This window comes from Oncorhynchus kisutch, linkage group LG2 (assembly GCF_002021735.2).
Source record: "Oncorhynchus kisutch isolate 150728-3 linkage group LG2, Okis_V2, whole genome shotgun sequence".
Classification (NCBI taxonomy): Eukaryota; Metazoa; Chordata; class Actinopteri; order Salmoniformes; family Salmonidae; genus Oncorhynchus; species Oncorhynchus kisutch.
Genome location: NC_034175.2, coordinates 18714321 through 18735069, shown reverse-complemented (window position 1 = coordinate 18735069; position 20749 = coordinate 18714321). Strand labels below are relative to the sequence as shown.

Here is a 20749-nt window from a genome sequence, read left to right as displayed (position 1 = left end):
TAACATACATGTATTTATTTCTCTCCCTCTTCCTCTCTCATTCTCTCTGTCCACTTCTCTCTCTCGCTGCCTCTGGCCCCCCTTCTCCCCCCCTCTCTCTCTCTTGGTCCTTCTCTCTCTCTCCCTCTTCCTCTCTCATTCTCTCTGTCCACTTCTCTCTCTCGCTGCCTCTGGCCCCCCCTCTCTCTTGGTCCTTCTCTCTCTCTCCCTCTTCCTCTGACTTTCTCTCAACTCTCAGTGCTAAACCTCAGCCTCTCTCTCTCATTTCCCACAGCTAGCTCAAAACACAGGTATCTATTCCAGAAAGTGTCAGCTCTCATTCTGCCAGTGGGCTTTATTATAGGACTCAGCAGTATGGGGCCCGAGGCCAGCACTCGTTTACCCAGAGAGAGAAGGAGAGAGAAACAAAGTGGGAGAGGGGTAACATTTCCCCTTCCCATCATCCCCTCTGAAGGCATCATACTCCACTAGCTTATGTTAAGCCCTCCATTCAGCACTGTACTAGTGACCTGGTTGAGTTCAGAAGAACACTGGCATCGATTAACTAGGGAGTTTCTGGGATAAATCAAATGTAAAACATTAATCCTGTGCTGAGATGGAGCTATTTGAATTCATTTGCAAACTATAAATTTTTTAGCATATGATTCCAAAAGTGTATACTTGCAAAATACGGAAAATATTGATTTCCATCCTGGGCCCTGGGTCTAAGCATGCAGTATACTTTGGGGAGCTTTGGGGATGTTACATACTTGATGTAGCATAAAATGTCAAGTGCCAGGAAGGGGATAGACATAGTGTCCTCCTGGTCTAATAAACTGCTTTCTGGACTGTGGCTTACTTCAATGACGCATAATTGTTTATTTGGTCCCTTGCTGTTTCCATTGGAAAGCTCTATGTGTGATTGAGTGTTGTGTGTGAGGATCAGTTTTTGAATAATGGTCACTTGTTATTTCCTGCAGAGTGTGTGTGTGTGTGTGTGTTGATGTAACGCACCACTGGAGCAGTCGTCGCCACGCCAGCCTCCCTCACACTGGCAGCGGTCTGGAGCAACACATCTCCCATGGACACACTCCTTAGTACAGCGGGCTAGTGATGAAAAACACACACAAACACACTCTTAAGTAGACTAGAAGGTTGGTGGAGATATTATATATGTTATGTAACGCACGCATGTCAACTCTCCAGAATGTAACCAACTCAGCAACCAAGCACACAATTGGATGAATTCTAGAAATCGATGGCAAAATATGTAGAAATGTAATTCATTGAAATACTTACTGATGAATCCAAGTGAATCTTCTACGTTTGTTTTGATATGCTAATAAAGAAAAGCCATGACGTTAAACTTACGGACACATTTGTCTCTGCTCTCGTAGTAGCCAGGGCAACACTGGTACCTCCGGCGGTAGTCCATTTTCACAGCCTGTCTGTATGCTGTCTTATAGGTGATCCTGGCCAACACAAAGTCAAATAGAGAATACTTCCTGTTACCCTCTGACCTTATGGACACAACCAGGAAGTGAGTCGGCAGGCTGTGTTACCTGTGACGGGTGCATCTGTAGGAGGTGCGTGGCTCAGAGCAAGGTTCCTCTGTCACCTGGTCATAAGGATGGGCGTACGACTCCTTCACTGAGGTTGGGAAGCTGTATGAAAGGACAAAATGGACTCAGACATGATAATACACTGACAGAATGAACCCATCATGTTTTAGAGTTGAGACAACCAGAAGTTCATATTTTGAGCCAAGTGTTACATCTTCAATGATAAGTGCAACAACAAACAACAAGTTAGCTACAATTAAACCTGCTGCTACTTCTATTTCTTTGTCACACGTTAAAATGTGCTCTCTTCTATTCTGGTACAATGAAATGAGATGAGCTACACTGACTTACCTCTCCCATACGCTACACACGTTGGGGTCCCTGGGGTTCAGAGACCAGGACAGGCCAATCAGAACGCTCAGAACCAGCAGGACGGTACAGGTCTGCAGTGACTGCATGGTCCTGAGGAGAGAAAGGGAGGAAAATGGTTGTGGAGGATATTTAGAATGCCTATCCATGGGAGCAATGGCAGTGATAATAGGCTACAAATTGAAAGCATGAGGACCAACATTTGAGGAGAGGGTTAGTTATTAAGGATCAGGTTATGAGCAGGAAAGGGGATAATCAAATACCTATCTTTTTTCTATTCTCATTAAACAGCACATCAAATCATACTGTCTATGTTAAACTGATACATGTCAGTTTTTTGTTTGGCACTGCTTTTAGCCCGCCATCTGAGTTACAAAGATATCAAACACTTCACAATGTAAAGAATATGAACATTTATCTGAAACCTTCCTGTAGTTTAAAGCAGTATCACCCCTTGTAAAAGAGTTCATTAAACACTAAGCAGAGGTAAGGCAGCGGGCCAGCATTGAGCCGTTTACCCAAACCCTCCCCGTCGTGCTCACTATTCTCCCCATATGGCAACTTAGAACAGAGGAATCTGAACGGTGGTGTAAAATACTTAAGTAAAAATACTTTAAGGTCCTGTTTTTTGAGGTATCTGTACTATACTATTTATATTTTTGACAACTTTTACTTTTACTTCACTACCTTCCTAAAGAAAAGTATGTACTTTTCTCCATACATTTTCCCTGACACACAAAACTACTTACATTTTGCAGGACAGGAAAATGGTCCAATTCACACACTTATCAAGATCCCTGGTCATCCCTACTGCCTTTGATCTGGCGGACTCACTAAACACAAATGCTACGTTTATAAATGATGTCTGAGTGTTGGAGGGTGCCCTGGCTATCCGTAAAAATAAAAATAAAATAATATTGTGCTGTCTGGTTTGCTTAATATAAGAAATGTGAAATTATTAAGTATATTTAAGCAATTACATTTACTTTTGATACTTAAGCATATTTAAAACCAAAAATATTTAGACTTTTACTCAAGTAGTATTTTACTGGGTGACTTTCACTTTTTCTATAGTCATTTTCTATGAAGGTATCTTTACTTTTACTCAAGTATGACAATTGGGTACTTTTTTCCACCACTGAATCTGAGAGAGCGAGACAGAAATGGATTGGGGGGAGGAATGCGACTCCAGCTACCATCCTAGCTATTATCAATCAGAGCAGGAGAGAAAACTCCACACTCTTCCGCCATGTCCCCTTCCACACTCACACCATCTGGATCCAATCAAAACGCAGACCCAGGGGAACGCCCAGTGATGAGGACCAGAGCAGGCTCTCAGGGAGCGGCAGAGAAAGTGGTCTTTTTCCCCCAAAACTCCCATGGACATTTTGGGAAGTTCAGCAACACTATAGCATGGGTCAACTGAAGGGCCATTCCCCTCATCGTGGGAAAGGGACAGTCATTGGAGGATGGACTCATGTTGACATAACATTGGTCAAGGCTATTTATTCCCTTCTGTTTTTCTAATAAGTCCCCTTGACAAAGTTAGTGTACTGCTTCTCAGGTCACCAACGAGGATGAAATAAAGAGCTTGGGGTATTAAACTATTTCTATGACTATTCCAAAGGAGATATTCAGCATTTATTTCAGTCAAGCAAAGAGAGGAACAACAAGGCACTTCAATAAGTCTAGGTCTAGCCCATCACAAGGTTTCCTCCTCCCCTCACAACGTAAGGTTGTGCTTTTTCAATAATGCCATGTTAGGATCCCTTTTAGGGGCTTCAGCCCAAGCATTTTCCTAATCAGAGTAACAAACAAACTGCAGCCACAGCCCAGCAGTCACACTAAACCTAAAGCTGTAGTTATGAGTTGATTTGGCACAATGCTCCCTGTAACATAAATCAAGTACATTCACGATCTGCTTCTTTTGATATATCACCCCTCACAACCCTCCTGTTCTCTGTGTCAGGAGATAATACACATTCTGGCAAACACTCTAAACGCCTTAAAAAGCTGCACCACAAAAACAGGATTTTATAAGAACAGGCATATGGTTTTTATTAAGAGGAGCAATCGACTTTAGCAGCCACTTCATTGGACTGGAGTAAATATTTTTCACTTGCTTTTTTATTTTTAATTGAGCTTCATTAGACAAAGTATTGAAACCGCATGGGAATTCTTAAGTGCTGAGAAAGAGAGTGTAGGTTTAATGGGTGCAGACGTGAAGAGAGAAAGCTCTGACTTGAAATGAATGTCAGCGGCAGTTCACATTACATGTTTGGGTTACCTTTAAATTGAACGGTAGGTCGGTAGACTAGCATACCCCTGCTCAGAGAGGTCAAGGGGTTCAGGTCCTCTCCCCACCAAAAGTAGGCTTTTATTTGCTACTCCACCCATACATTTGGGTTGATTATAGAATCCTGCCCAAGCCTTTGCTGCTGAGAGTACACTCTTATGAATCTCAACCTACAGTTTATTATCTTTTACCGTATCATCTTTTTTCTATAATCTTTTATAAAAATCAAGATTCTTCTTCTGTGTTGCTTTACGCAACCAACATATAATAAAAACCCACACAGATGACAAAATATATTTATGATGTTACAAGTGAGAAGTGCAGATGGGCACCAGATTTGGCTCTACATATATTTTAGCTCTGGTCCAGGGTGTATTGTGGACCAGAGCTACTGTACCTCTCTACGGTATGTGCCTTGAATGGTACAGAGATGGTTCTGGACCTCTAACGCTGCAGCCTGCACTAGAAGGCTTTTGGGTTAGTTTCAATGAGCAAAGCAGACCATCTCAACTGGACTTTCATGCAGCCCAATAAAAAAATAGAGGATAGGAATACACAGTACGACGCAGTACGACGCAGTACAACGACGCAGTACAACGCATGCGCGCACGCACACACACACACTTTCTAATACTTTCATCGATAGCTCATTTGTTTTTCATGTTCTTAAAATGTTCCATGCACAAAATGAGTGCCACACGTTGAGACTGAGTATATAAATCTGAGTATATTCGCTAATTCATTGGACTTGTCTTGGCTCACAATGTCAAGCGCCCCAGAACTGAACAAGTGGCCCAGGCGTGTGCAGATCGTACCAACTGGAGAATGCCCTAATGTTTAAAAGGGCCCCACAATGCTCTTTCTAGAACTGCACAGGGATTTCAATGAAAACAAGGCCCAAATGAAAACAGATGTACTCGTGTCACATTAATCTTGCAAAACCGAGACACTCTTATGCATGTTGTTACCATTCAAAGACTCAGAAATGAGACTAAGGAAAAACATTTGATTTGGTTTCACACATCTGAAACCATTGCATTCAGTTTTCATTTAATGACAGCTCTGGAGGCTACTCACATGTATTTACTGAAACTCCATGCTCGTCCTTTATTGTTATTGTTATTATTATTATTATTTCATCTTTATTATTTCATTTGAACCATGCAATATGCATGCTATAGCGATTCATTCACTTTTACTGAGCATCCTAAAGATTCTTGTCTTCCAAGTCAATCCAGTCTTGAGTGGCATGGGGTCTTAACGGTCAATATTGGATAACAAGCTCCTTAAATAAGAGTAGAGACTTTTTTTCATTCTGTCAGTAAATGGTGAAATTCTAGACACTGCACATGGCACTATTTAAATGCTGCTTGCCTTTTCCCCTCCCCTCTACTCCTCTCTCTCTCTCTTTGGGGTTGAACTGTTAATTGAGGTAGAAAATATTAGTCACTCTTTGGAACGGAGCGTTGCAAAGGAAAATCAAATTGAGAGAAAAACACATTGGTGTGGATTGGTGACAGAAGAGGAAATAGAAAAGGAGAAAAGAGAGAGAGAGAGAGAGAGAGAGAGAGAGAGAGGGAGAGAGAGAGAGAGAGAGAGAGAGAGAGAGAGAGGGAGAGAGAGACAGAGAGGGAGAGAGAGAGAGAGAGAGAGAGGGAGAGAGAGAGAGAGAGAGAGAGAGAGAGAGAGAGAGAGAGAGAGAGAGAGAGAGAGAGGGAGAGACAGAGAGAGAGAGAGAGAGAGAGAGAGAGAGAGAGAGAGAGAGAGAGAGAGAGAGAGAGAGAGAGAGAGAGAGAGAGAGAGAGAGAGAAAGACAGAGGGGATGCCAAGGACAACTTGATTTTCATGTAGAGGGGTGCAATATCTAAACCAGACTAAGACACTAAGCTACACAATATGAAGTCTCAAGTTCACAGTAATTTCTCAAAGTTTCTCCTGGGAATTTCCTGGCAGTGTAAAATGCTATAATAGTGTTACATGATCAATAATATGAATATCATTTCTAAATGTCCAAATGTTCCAAATGATTGAAGCCAAAGAGAGAAAAATAACACAGGAAAACAGTTTACTCACTTCAGTATTGCATTCGCCACGTGTGCACTGCGTAAAAACGATGGGTTAAGCATCAACACTTTGTAATGAGGTCAATATCCATACAACAGCCAACTCCTATATATGATTCTATAATATTTATAAGGTAACAACAACCAATCAAAGGTCAATGTCACCAGCTGCACTGTTTTCATGAACATTAGTCAGAAAATATGATTAAAAAAAGCATCAGCTAAATCATACAGGTATATGATTTTCAATGCATATCACTTAGGTAATGTAACAACCAAAACCTGTCAACACGATATAACTGGCTGAACGCTTCTGATGAGCAATTCCCCTGATTAGTGATATCAAGAGCCTTTTTAGGAAAAATATAACCATTTCAAGCTTTAGACTTTGTGTCATCAATTTACATATGAACTTTAAGAATAACAAATCCATAAAAGTGCTCTCAATTTGACAAGGATTGCCAGCTGGAGTGAATAAAATGGAGAGCTTGATGTGTCACTCTAACCACAGCCTATAGCCCAGACTCTGCAGCATTAGCCCCCAGCCCCTCTACCCTCCATTAAAACACAGTTACTGTAAACTGGATTTAAAACCCATAATCCTTTGCATCTGGGATTTCTTCATGGTGCGCATGAGAGATTTGGCTCCTTCGACCACAGCTAGGCTGGCACACACTCCCTAGACGCTGTAATGCCACATGTTGGATGGATGGGTGTGGGGGCAAAGGGAGTAGGCACCATCAACAACCCTTTGGGAGAATAGGAACTTGATGGAACAACTACACACCACCCCACACCCAATCTTTCAAATTCATACTTTCAGAAATATATGTGGTGTGTAACTGTTGATTTGGTAAATTTCTCACATTTATCCATAACATCTTTTATTGTTTCTTGAACATGACACATTTTGCGGGTGTTTACAGTGAGGCTTTGTACATTAAGGGTGGTACCGGACCACACGTCTCATCCCCCACACACTGGAACATTCTGAGTGGAAGTCTTGGCAGCTCATATGCTGTTGATGGCTGTCGTAGGATCTGCGTGACAACGGGATGATATGGAGGGAAAGAGGAGGGGTTCGTCTTTTGGAGAGTTACTTCTCGGAAGGCTGTATTTTGCTGAGTGAGCTTGGAGCTGCAGGGTGTGCTGTCTTCTGTGGGATTCATGCGAATGAACTATGAGTTCTTGAACTTTGACCTTTGACCTGAGAGAAGAAAAGACACCTTTAACTTTTGGGTGTCTGCTTTTTTTTTAACTTCCGTTTGCAGACAATTTAAATGTGTTATTGTGTCTCAGCAGATCTGTTTGATGCTTTCGTTTTACTGAATGTTCTCGGAAAAGCACAGACGTAAACATTTTGGATGCGATTCAACACAGCCTCTTCAATTCAGTGACATATGCTTAATGGTGTCCGCCAATCTATGCTAGGGTTTGAGTCATAGAACATCTCTCTAATACTTCGTTAAATCAGGGTAGTTGCTATGGAAAAACAAACAAAATGGTCCCTATGTCAATTGTATGTCATCCCTATGTCTAATTTCCTCAATCATAATGTTGTACTTCATGCTCTTTTCTTATTTTATTCATGTTGGCTCTTTAACTCAACTTCTGTCTTGCTTTGGGATCAGATTATTGTGGGAACCTCTACTTGAGTGAAGTATTCTAGATGATGTGTATTGTCCTCAGCTGATCTTCTCATGACACTACCAGACATAACACTCAGATTTTTTTGTTGTTCTTTAAAAAAAGTGCCCCTTTTCCTCCCCAATTTTGTGGTATCCAATTGTTTAGTAGCTACTATCTTGTCTCATCGCTACAACTCCCGTACAGGCTCGGGAGAGACGAAGGTTGAAAGTCATGCGTCCTCCGATACACAAGCCAACCAATCCGCACTGCTTCTTAACACAGCAACATCCAACCCGGAAGCCAGCCGCACCAATGTGTCGGAGGAAACACCGTGCACCTGGCAACCTTGGTTAGCGCGCACTGTGCCCAGCCCGCCACAGGAGTCGCTGGTGCGCAATGAGACAAAGATTTCCCTACCGGCCAAACCCTCCCTAACCCGGACGACGCTAGGCCAATTGTGCGTCGCCCCACGGACCTCCCGGTCGCGGCCGGTTACGACAGAGCCTGAGCGCGAACCCAGCGCCCTTAACCACTGCGCCACCCGGGAAGCCCTACACTCAGCTTTTACACATACACAACAAGGCCAAGAGGTCACAAGCCTTTGAAATCTTTAGTGGACCATCAGAAAACAAAAACAACCCCAGCTAAACACTTTGATGACCAACGATTAACAACTGAAAAAAGCACTCGTGTCTAAGTCAGGGATGGGCAACTAGAGGCCCGTTTTTGTAGGCCCATGGACCAACCTAAAAAAATATATATTTTAAACTCAGTCGGGGTCTCAACTTACTGTTGAGAGTGAGTAGAATCGTAGAATTCACCACGTTTCGATTTCGGCGCACTTCATTTGATGTCAGTCAGTCACTGACAGTCACTCATTTAGCCCATGTCATCTAAAAACTATTAGATTGGTAAATTAGTCTAGCCAGTTATCTAAACTAGTAGTAATCATGGTCGAATTACAGACCCGGGGAGCCCGCATTGATGGTATTAGTCACTCTCACTCTGATATTATATTAAAAACTGCAAACATTTGTCTCCACCCTATGGCAAAAAATGTCGCTTAGGGCCCCAACAAAATGTCCCTTAGGGCCACAACAAAATGTCACTTAGGGCCCCCAAATGGCTAGGGCTGGCTCTGACTGCACGTGTGAGTATGGATGTGGGTACGCAGAACCGCGAGCCACTGCGACCCCTCACATTGAGTTCAGATTTTTGGTGGCCCCCACCCCAATCAAAGTTGCCCATCCCTGGTCAAAGTTTATCAACTGGCCACTAGTTCAACTTTTATGTAAAAAAAATAAAAGACGAAAAGTAATTTATTGAACTTGACCTGTTTTTTACTTTTGATATATCACTTTTGGATGTCTGTTTCTTTAAAAATGTTATTGAACCTCAGGGAATCTGTTTGATGCGGTCAACATTTTGAACTCGATTCAACACAACCCTTCTCAGCAACAGCCTCTTCAATACAGTGACATGCTGTACGCTTAATGGTGTCTGCCAATCTATGCTACGGTTTGAGTCATAAAACACTTCTCTAACGCTTCGTTAAATCAGGGTAGTTGCTATGGAAAAAAAAAAAAGAACCTTCAGTATGTCTGTATGTCAACTCTATTACCTCACACCTCTTCTCTTCTTCTGCCTAACACACAGGGCCGGACTACCGCATTTGGGGCCCCGGGCCACCGTCCTCCAGGGGAAATGAGCCATGGTTCAGAGAGAAAAATGTGCAGTTTTATAATACTATTCTACACATTTTGTCATGAGTCTGAGAGAACATTTTGCAGATTTACAGCTAATTTACAGCAATTCTACACATTTTGCTATCATATGCTATCTGGGGGAAATGAGGAACACGCTCCCTATTCTATTGTGGTCCAGGGCCTGTGTGTGAGCAGGGACAGATTACCGAATGGGCATGCAGGGTACATATTTTGCTAACATATGCTATGTGGGGGTCCCCAACCTCCAGGGGTCTACATGATGGTCACACCTTTTCCTCTACTCCTAGAGAGAAGCTCTAGCAGTCTGATAAACCAGAGTTGGGGTGGATATGTTAGACTCTACCCCTGTGATGTTGGTCATGTGGTTCTGGTGTAGAAAGCTTATGTCATAGGCACTGTCAATAGGGTGACACTGACCAGACTGAAATAGATAACGGAGGTAGAGTTGATAAGGGTACCATGGTAATGCTGTTGTTTTGGGCCTTATGAGAACATCAACATGAGCTCTACACATGGCCGAACAGTCAGCCATGGAATATGTGCCTTATGGTGTTGTTAAGGTAATACTTGAAGCTAGTTCATGCATGGTCATTCAGACCTAATATATCCATACGATAAGGTCGGTATGGCCAACTGAAACGTGTTGTACTGACACTCTGGGAACACATTCTCTCTTGTTGTGTTGGGCGTTTGGCCAAGTTGAGGCCTCTCTCTCCAAGTTGCGTCGCTCCACAGTGAGGGCTTGTGTGTTCTCGTCTGCAACCAGCTAGCCACACAGTGTAAACTACCTCTAGGGCCGGCACACTCCAGACCATAACCACAGGCAGAGTGACTGTGGTTTCGTCGGTCAGGGAAAGTGTAGGGGTCCTCACAAACACAAACACTCCGGAGTACTCTAGCCAGAATAAAAACACATACATATGTACATGTACAGTACACCCCAAAACACTCACCTCAGATTAAAAAGCATAGTTTAGGGTCTTAATAGTATTTGTTATGCAAGCTTAACTATATGAAATGGTGGCAAACCTAAAATGGAGGCCCTGGCTGAGGTTTTGGAGGGACATGACCATACAGAGCAGTAATTATATGTGCCGTAATGTCCTGGGGATCATAATGTGTGCGGAGACACATACGCTTCTTGTTATAAAAAAAAAGAGGCTTTCCACAAACCATAACCAGAAAACACAGGCTTGATTGTAAACGCACACAGCAAGAACACGGTCGACAGACCACACCATTAGCATTATTGTGAGACCATCGCAGAGATGGCTCCAGCAACAGTTCAGGATTCTGGATATGTAATTACCATAGACTCAAGTGGTATTATTCTAGAGACCACATGCGTGTACAGTGAGCTTATATAGTGAATGTACCTCCATGCTGGAGACAAGCTGTTTAGTACAGTTTAGTTGGTATAAAAGAACAATCCACTAATCCTATAACCCCATCATTATAAAAGAATCCTCAGCTGTAGATTAATATTTACCATAATTATCCTCAATAAATACTGTAACATCCTTACATACAGGTCTTGAATATTGAAACGATAAATGACTACATCATTTGAGAATTTCACAATTACACAATTTGTGTTATGACTTTCTAGACATCCTGATAACCATGACCATTGAAACATTCACAGGAATGTTGATTGTTCTGGTGTTGTAGTATGAATCATCATCAGAAGCTTGTTTGTTCAGAACTACCCCTTCCTTTGCTCTTCCTGTCATACCCTGTAGTGAAATCACCTCTCCTACTACAATAGGGTGGTGGCATTACAACAGGAAGTTCCCTATAGTCTGAAGGTCTCTGTGAGTCACCCTGTGCTGCCCTGGACCCCACAATTCTATTGTTATACTACCCCTTGAATCACTTCACACATGATGCCATGATCATGATGCTTGTCCAAATCATTGGATGCTAGAAAAGGGCCTTGGCGCCTGGCAGTGAAGAGATATGAGTCTGTAAGGTGTCAAGGTTGTTTGTGTACAAGAAAGAGGGGTTATAAACTCAAGACACCAGTCACACCTCAACACATCACCCTCCTCATGATGTCACACTTCACATGTAAATGTATGTAATTCTATGAACAAAAGTGGACTTCATCATAAAGAGTGTGTACGGTACTTTCTAAACACAAGTGACCGTCGCACAAGGCCGGACGTCAAGCACAGGCAAAGAACAGCTTAGCGTACTTACACAAACGCACTGGATGGATAGCAAGTGACGACAATAATATAGTTACCATGACCACCGCCAATTTGAGCTAGATACTGCAGATTGCAGTCTTTCAATATTCTTCGAAAATGTCCTCTACCAGTCTGTCCCACATCGTATCTATTTTTCCATCATTTCCACCACAACAACGTCAATCTAATTTCCTCAATCATGATTTTGTTCTCCATGCTCTTTTCCTTCATTATGTCCTTTTCACTCAACTTCTCTGTCCTTTTCAGCGGCCCAGAGTATTGTGGGAACCTCTAGTGAATTATTGTAGATGATGTGTATCGTCCTCGGCTGATTTTCTCATGACACTACCAGACATAAAACTCAGCTTTTCATCCATGTTTGTTTTCCTCTGAGTTCTTCCAACATACACAACAAGGCCAAGAGGTCACAAGCCTTTTAAATCTTTAGTGGACCATCAGAATACAAAAAAACCCAGCTAAACACTTTGACCAATGACGAACAACTGACAACAGCACTTGTGTCTAAGTTCATCAACTGGCTACTAATTCAACCTTTATGTCAAAAGATAAAAAGACCAAAAGAGAGTAATAATGTTATCTTGACCTGCTTCTATGTTCCTCAAATTTTGTTTGGTTTTCCTATAGGCACTTCACTTTTGTTTACGAAATCAATCCTCCTCCTTATGATCATCCAAGTCTATGTTTTATGACCACACTGTAGTCTGTGCACTGTGCACATCTGGATCTGCTACACTGGCGGTGGCAAATTCAAAAACACTCTCTGACTCTCGTACTTCCTCAATTTTGCGGTCTGTCAATCAGTACCCAATTAATCATCGGCCGTAGAGAAGCACTAGTACAGTATTCCAATAATGTTTTGTTCTGTATTTTCTTACTAAGGGAAACAGCCAAGCAGAATGTACTCCAACAAAAGGAAATGCTGAACTGATGTGGACAGCAAAAATTGCCTGGTCATTTAAATAAAACTTCCATCACACATCCACATAAACACAGACGGGCACATACAGAGACCTACAGTGACTTCATTGAGGCCTCACATGCCCTCCCCCACAACAAGCGTGTGCACTCACACTTTCCATCTCTAGCCACTATCCTCTTTCCCTTGGCTGAATCCCATGCATATTGCGTACTACTGTAGTCCCAGATGTTAGCTGCAGTCCCCTCTCCAGCGGCAGGGTGTGGTGTCAAACCCCCTCTGCCTTGGCTAACACGAAGGCTAACGGAACCATGGTCTCAACAGGACCCACAGCGGTCCTGATAGGTTACAGTAACACATATTTGGATGTTACAGTATACCTTAGTTGAAGTATTTCTGCAATAGAGGTATGATCATTCCTAATATATAGGTTTCGGTACAATGCAAAACTTTTAGAAAGACTAAAGACAACCCAAGGAATAAACAAAGATTTTCCAGATTTAGTGTAACATGTACATTCATACACCGATCCTTCAGTATCCCGTGGTTGAGTATCTGATTCAGTGTCCTCTTCAATAACACATGGTTCAAGCACCAGACATTTCATGCCATGGGCATTCGCTTTAAATGCCCAATGAAGCCGTTTTTACATCAATATCACATTTCTTGGTAACAATTAAGTACCTTACTGGAATAGATTTCCATTCAAATGGGCAAAAATTACGTTTTAGCAAAAAATAATATCTCTCAAGTAAAGGAATTGCTAGGACTGTCTGGGAGTGGTCTGAGTGGGAAGGGAAAAACTGAAAACTAGCTGTTACTGGCAGAGAGGTTTGGAACACTGTTTGTTATTCGTCTATTAACCAATTTACCCCATGTCACCATGGAACACCAAAACTCCCTCCCTTGCAAATCTGCTGATTATAAGGTCCTGTGTATATTGTATTTTCAACCAGCTCACATTTGTTCATACTTTTACAGTGTTAGTTTCATCAGCTGTTGTATTATATGATACAAAACACAGGAAAAACTGAATTTTGACTGCACTAGGCCTTTACATTGTTTTTTACTTCACAGTTCTATGAAACTGAGAGCAAATTACGATAACAGACTACGACCATGCAGCATCTGCTTTCGATTAAGACAACCCTTCTAATGTAACTAGCTGGCCAGTTTATTTGCAGTCAGTGAGATAGGCTCGAGGTGAACCCATTTGTGTAGCTGTTGGTATATCTTTTCTCTGTTGTTGTTGTTGTTCATCTTCTTTAAATTTACAGGATGAGTTCTGGGCATCATTTCCTGTTTGGGGAGTAATAATGGTGTCCCATCTGGGCATTTATTTACCTCATGTACCTCCCTAAATGTAAAAAGCCTGCAGGGTATGTCGTTAGGTCATTATGCACAATGCATGAAGAAACATAGACCTAAACACGTGCAGGCAGATGTGCATCTACAGACTCGTCCCTCTGTCTGTATTATGGCTGAATGACTGCACATCAGAAAGGTTCTGTGACATGCTAGCAAAAATAACTCAATGGGACAGTAACCAGGGGTAGAACTAAGAGGGGGATGTGTATCATACGGTATGTGTCTCTTTCTTTCTCTATCTCTACTACCTCTCTGTTTTTCCAGGAAGTTCAGTCTGGGCCAGTAAATTCCTCTCAGTTAAACCCAATTGATTTACTGGCCTGCCTCTGGCCTTCAGTGCGCTGCCTTTGGAGGGCGAGGAGGAAATCTGCTCCTTATTAATGTGATCCTTTATCGCAGCTTTTTCTTCACAGAACCAAAATATCTCCCTTTCCAGATGGGCCTGGTTCTGAGCATTTGGAAGTTAAAGACCAAACTCGTTTTTTTTTCTCACTTTAGAACTTGAGCCACGTGTGCTACCCTGAAGGTGAACCCTTAAAAATGTTCCTATGCTTTGTCTTTGCGACTGTGCTTTCACAGCAGTGGTGCTGTAACCTATTTTGAGACCTATAGGTGGCAGCCATGTGGGCGTTATGCATGCCAAATGTAAAGATATGGTAAAACAAATGTTTTGTGTCACACCTGCAGGTCTGTTCGACAGAACAGGAAGGCAGGGGGCAACTGGAGACAAGGGCCAGATGCACACCACCGCCACCACACAGGACGTCCTGGGCAAATAACGCGGGGGGCAGGCGAGGAAGGAGAGGGGCCAGGAGCATCCCTTCCTCTTTGGGTATGATCTTCGCCAATCAAGGAAATGGCAAATGAATGTAACATTTTATTTTTCTGTGTGCAAAGTGGGAACTAGAGATCTGAACTGATGTAAAAAAATAAAAATAAGTTGGAGTGGAAATTCGGCGTTCTCTAATGGTAGCCTCACAACTAATAACTATAAATTGCTATAGCTGTGAGTAGGTAGTCAGTAATTTCCTTGTAGTTAACACACTGTAAAAGTAAGTGTTAATGCTTCTTCCTTTCCTTCAGCACTTCTCCAAAAGCATCCTTTAAATGGGGTCATCTTGATCATATGGGTCATTCTATCATTTAAAAAAGATGGCTCAATATTGACTCTACTAACTCATGTGCTCGCTCACTTCTTATAAAACACAGGGGCCAAGCTGTCTCTTGACCCAAATAGTTTGTTTGTTTTGCTCTGTTTATCTGATAAAAAACATGAGCTGGCGCACAAGCAGAATAATAGTTTGTGGGGAAGTGCTGACTAACGGCGAATAAACTATAAACTATCAAAATAAAGAAAGTCGCACAGTCCATGTATAATCCCCCAGCAATTTAATGGGTATTTACCAACATTTCGGCATCCCTGTGCCTTCCTCATGGTGAGGAAGGACCCCGAGGAAGGCACGGTGATGCCAAAACGATGGTAAATACCCATTAAATTGCTGGGAGATTATACACGGAGTGTGCGACTTTCTTTATTTTGATAGTTTACTTCTCTGTTTATCTGCCATGGTGCAAAAAGAAACCGAAGTTAAAACATCCCAGTCTCCCAAACCCCCACAAGTCCACATTCTCCTAGCTCTTCCCCTCGCTCATCGCTGTGGAGCGCAGGGAGACAGAACTAGGACAAACAATAGGAAGCAGATAGGAAACATCTTGCCTGTAAACCCAGGTCTGCATCCCAACCTTCCCTTCCTCTGACAAGTAAACACAACTGAGGAGGGATTCTGGCGGGTAAAATAAAAACGATCCTCTACCAACACCATCATACCCATCCTGTCATTGCTGTACCCAGAGTTTCCAAGAGCAAGTCCATTGGGATGCTAACATAGACTGTTGTTTTGAATAACGATGATGTTGACGAGGGATACTCTCTCATTCTGCATTACTCTGTGACTAACTCTCCCTTTTATTACCTAACCTGAATAATGGAAATGTTTGTGAGGGGAGGGGATCTCATAAAACGCATGATGGAGAGCCATGGAGTCATTGCTCCACACAGCTGGTGGACGACTGGTTTGGCTGTAGGTCGGGAACTGGGAAAAACATCAAGTGGGGCTCTACCAATACATGTCAATGGGGGTGCCAAGCATGACATAACAGTTATTTATTTTAACATTCAGAATTCACATTATATTGTAAATATGACATCTTATCCAACATTTGAGAATATAAATGGCTCTTGCTTCATTTACATAAATGACCTCACACCAGCTGCTGAAAGCAACGAAGAGTGGAAAAAACACAACCATTTTCTCAAGACGGCCTGAGAAAGCAATGAGACATTAAAGGGGATACATTTCCTCCCTCTTACAGCTCAGGTTTCTGTTTGTTACAGCCTTCCTCTATAAACACCGCATGAAACGAGAGGCACCAGAACAAGCCCCCAAATCTTAATTACACATGTCTCCAACACGCCTCCACAATACCACCCTTCCTACCCAACTTCACCCACCCATCCAAACAACCATCAACACAAGCAGCTCCAAAGACACTTATCACAGTACAAGTACTTTGTGGTCACTCCATTAACCCCTTCCAGTCCCCTCCCCCTCGATCCTCTATCCAAACCAGTTGTTCTTTATGAAGGTTTATTTGAGCCCAAGCCTATAGTAACTGTCCATGTCCCACAGCAGAACCGGTCCAAACCCACGTCTCGCATGGCCGCTGTCGTATCTGCTCCAAATGATTTGCACAGCTGCAGAGCATATGGGGTTGAGAGACTTATACAAGCATGTGGCAGGAATATTACATCTCTGTCACCTTCTTTTGAACGTGCCATTGCTCTTTGCTGTTTTCCATTACGATGATTTATCTGCACAAAAGACTGAAAAGACGAGATTGACCAATCATCAAATCATTCAAGTATTCATTTTAATATTGACAATCACTTTGGCTGGGGGGAAAAATCCCTAGGAGGTTTATCAATTGGGAGATTGCTTTGTAGATTTGACAACATTACATTTGCCAGACTACGATGTCAAAACACCTCGTAGGAACCTCTCACACCCTCTGAACAGTATAACCATTAATCCACCTTCTATATAAACAATGTTCTGAGTCCATAAAGTGACATGTTTGGATAGAAAACAAGCAAGGATCCACAACTACGATCTAAACTCAATAACAACACACAAATTGTCTGTGACCTGGTATAAACCTTTCATGAAAAGCCATGGCTTTCAAAAGAAAACCCATAGAGACCGGGTGTACTATGTGGCGTTACAATAAACCTTTATAAACAGAGGCATTTGCCATTTGGAAGACAAAATGAACATGAAGCTAATATACTGTAACTACATTTACCTCATCTCTACTCGTTCTATTTCTACCTCGGCTCTGGTGTGTCTGGCCAGTGTCATCCCAAACCAAAACATATCCGATGGCTCACCAGACCTCCATACTTCACCTCATGGATGGAGAAACAGACGGTCGTAGAAGGCCAGTCAGAGGAGAGCAATGGATAAACTCCAGCTGTTTGGTTTAAGAGAGGAATCTGTAGTTAGACCAGAGACAGAAAAGAGATCCCCAAATCTGCATACAGTACTCACTGATGGCAGTAACAGTCTGTAGACGAACAGACACATATCCAAGAGGTGTACTGTAGATGTGCAGAGCAGTATGTATGGACATTAGACAGAAAAATCCACACGGAATCTCGATTTACCCACTGGGCACACGCTGGTTGAATTAATGATGTTTCCACATTATTTCAATTAAATTACATTGAACTAACTTGGAATAGATGTTGAATTGATGTCTGTGCCCAGTGGGTATCTACTTTTGTAAAGAGGTCAGCTGACTACAGACGGATATCAATGTGTTTTCCTGAGGATTTTGGTGAGCTGTCTTGGAGAGCACAGTAGATGGGAGTTTAGGTGCTGTCAGGTCCAGGTGGCAGCGGCTTACTGTGTAAATCACATATCCTATCTTTCCTTTCCAGGTGTTGAGTGCTAAAGTGTTTCTATGTGCAACAGCACCAGGTTCTCCCAAGAGCCTCCATTCGCAAGTTCTCTTTGGGTACTGCACTAGAGGATTTTAGACCAGTTTGCAGTCCTAAGGTAAAGCTGGGTGAAAACAGACATATACCTTACCTTTAAATCAATAAGAAATAGCCATAGAAAGAGTATATGTGTCATCCAAAGAGGAAATGTGCTACACATAGATATGAAAACCACTGGGTGTGTCAGATCCACCAGAGGACTCAATATGATGGTCCCATTTGGTATGTTTTCAACTTGAAGTGTTGAAAGTTGACTCAGTCACTCAGACCGTGTCACAATGTGTCGCACACTGCTAGAGGTGACAGCCACCTCATCCCCACGTTTCGTTGCCATTAGTCATGAATCTTGCCTTGCCACAACATAGGCCTCCAGGTCAATTAAGATCTTGGAATACCCAAGAGGTGCTTAATAAAATGAAAAGACAACAGAGGCGGAGGCTGGCCGTTTGGCGTAAGGAAACAACAGCAGACCTACTCCCAACCGACCTACTCCCACTGACTTCCTCTGCTCTACATTCTCTAATGGAGGACATACTGCCTGCACATCAAAGGTTTGTGTGTCACAGATAGCAGGACAGCAGCCTTAGACAAGAACTGTCCTAGTTATGACTAGTCAATAAACCAATCTGGAGGCCCAGAAATGAGTGTGTTCTAGCCCACATCTCTATTATGAGTTGAGTTCTACTGTTTTGTCATTACAGTCATTATACCGTACCTAGATATTTAAGAGTAAGTCTTGAAAAAACAAACACCTAGGCCTAGTTAAGATACAGTAACATTAATGCACCTATATTCTTTATTGCTAATATAATTACAGTTACTATACTCGATGTGATGAAAATAAACATCAGTAATAAAGATGAAAAACGTGATATATTTGTAACAATATGCAGGTTGAGGTTCACATGAGTGAGGCACTTTTGCGTGGATGACATCTTGCAGTCCTCCTGACTTCAGATGGAGGGGGGGGGGGGGGGGGGGCAAGAGGAAGCATCTTTGAAACGACTTGAACCCTAAACCTAAACAACTGCAAGCCTGAACAAACAATACACATTAAGATGGCACTCTACGATAGCCAGATCATGTTTTGCATATCAAGACTGTAGACTAATCCTTCTAGAAAAATATGAATTGACCCAGTTTAGTTACAAAGATTTAGGATATGGCTATGCCCCAGAAAACACTCATTACAAGAAATACTCACAAAAACAGCATTCCAAATACAAATGTTCAGTATTCACGTGTTATTTTCTATCTACTGATATATATGGTAATATGCAGGCATGTCAGGATGTACTACTGTATGTGCTGTACTTCAGAGAAAAGAGCAAGACAACAGTATCTAAAAAACATACAGATCTAAATATGGCCGTTACAGTTTGAATAATCAGGCATAATCATTTTACAATAGAGACTTTATCGTTTGTTTTCTAAACGCATACGTTTTCTGCACTCACCTGGGTGAAAAGCATTTGTTGTTAATCCACTGTATTTGCGGCGATAGTCTATTTATGCGACGAAAAATCTCCAAGTAAACTACCTCACGATATTATAACAAATTTCCAGCGGTGGAAAATGATTTCCAGATGAAGTCAGTGAAGAAAGAGCAGTTGTATAACTTCACAATTTCAGTGCATTGGTTTCTGCCGCATCCATCGGGGGGAGGGTCTGTTAGTCGCAGATTGTGGATTGAGAGGAGGAGAGGCAAGTAGCGAATTGAAAAATTAACAGGAAAGAAGAACGAGAGAGAGATAGATATAGAGAGGGGGGGACACGGAGAGAGTGAGAGATACAGTGCCTTGCGAAAGTATTCGGACCCCTTGAACTTTGCGACCTTTTGCCACATTTCAGGCTTCAAACATAAAGATATAAAACTGTATTTTTTTGTGAAGAATCAACAAGTGGGACACAATCATGAAGTGGAACGACATTTATTGGATATTTCAAACTTTTTTTACAAATCAAAAACTTTAAATTTGGGCGTGCAAAATTATTCAGCCCCCTTAAATTAATACTTTGTAGCGCCACCTTTTGCTGCGATTACAGCTGTAAATCGCTTGGGGTATGTCTCTATCAGTTTTGCACATCGAGAGACTGACATTTTTTCCCATTCCTCCTTGCAAAACAGCTCGAGCTCAGTGAGGTTGGATGGAGAGCATTTGTGAACAGCAGTTTTCAGTTCTTTCCACAGATTCTCGATTGGATTCAGGTCTGGACTTTGACTTGGCCATTCTAACACCTGGAAATGTTTATTTTTTAACCATTCCATTGTAGATTTTGCTTTATGTTTTGGATCATTGTCTTGTTGGAAGACAAATCTCCGTCCCAGTCTCAGGTCTTTTGCAGACTCCATCAGGTTTTCTTCCAGAATGGTCCTGTATTTGGCTCCATCCATCTTCCCATCAATTTTAACCATCTTCCCTGTCCCTGCTGAAGAAAAGCAGGCCCAAACCATGATGCTGCCACCACCATGTTTGACAGTGGGGATGGTGTGTTCAGGGTGATGCGCTGTGTTGCTTTTACGCCAAACATAACGTTTTGCATTGTTGCCAAAAAGTTCAATTTTG

At 42.2% G+C, this 20749-nt stretch overlaps 1 protein-coding gene across 4 annotated transcripts in view; it reads right to left on the bottom strand.

Moving 5' to 3' along the window:
• The window catches only part of LOC109903658 (platelet endothelial aggregation receptor 1), a 33852-nt gene extending 13955 nt beyond the window's left edge, over positions 1 to 19897 (bottom strand). For 2 of the 4 annotated variants that reach the window (XM_031789761.1, XM_031789767.1), the window contains exons 1-5: positions 19640 to 19896; positions 1893 to 2003; positions 1542 to 1643; positions 1351 to 1451; positions 994 to 1086 (exon numbers count right to left, since the gene is read on the bottom strand). In XM_031789761.1, coding sequence (XP_031645621.1) covers positions 994 to 1086; positions 1351 to 1451; positions 1542 to 1643; positions 1893 to 1999 — 403 coding nt within the window. In that variant the 5' untranslated portion in view covers positions 2000 to 2003; positions 19640 to 19896. Of the gene's footprint in view, positions 1 to 993; positions 1087 to 1350; positions 1452 to 1541; positions 1644 to 1892; positions 2004 to 17485; positions 17654 to 19639 lie in introns of all 4 variants that reach the window. The other 2 variants (XM_031789751.1, XM_031789758.1) reach the window with 2 other exon arrangements.
• Between the last annotated feature and the right edge of the window lie 852 nt (positions 19898 to 20749).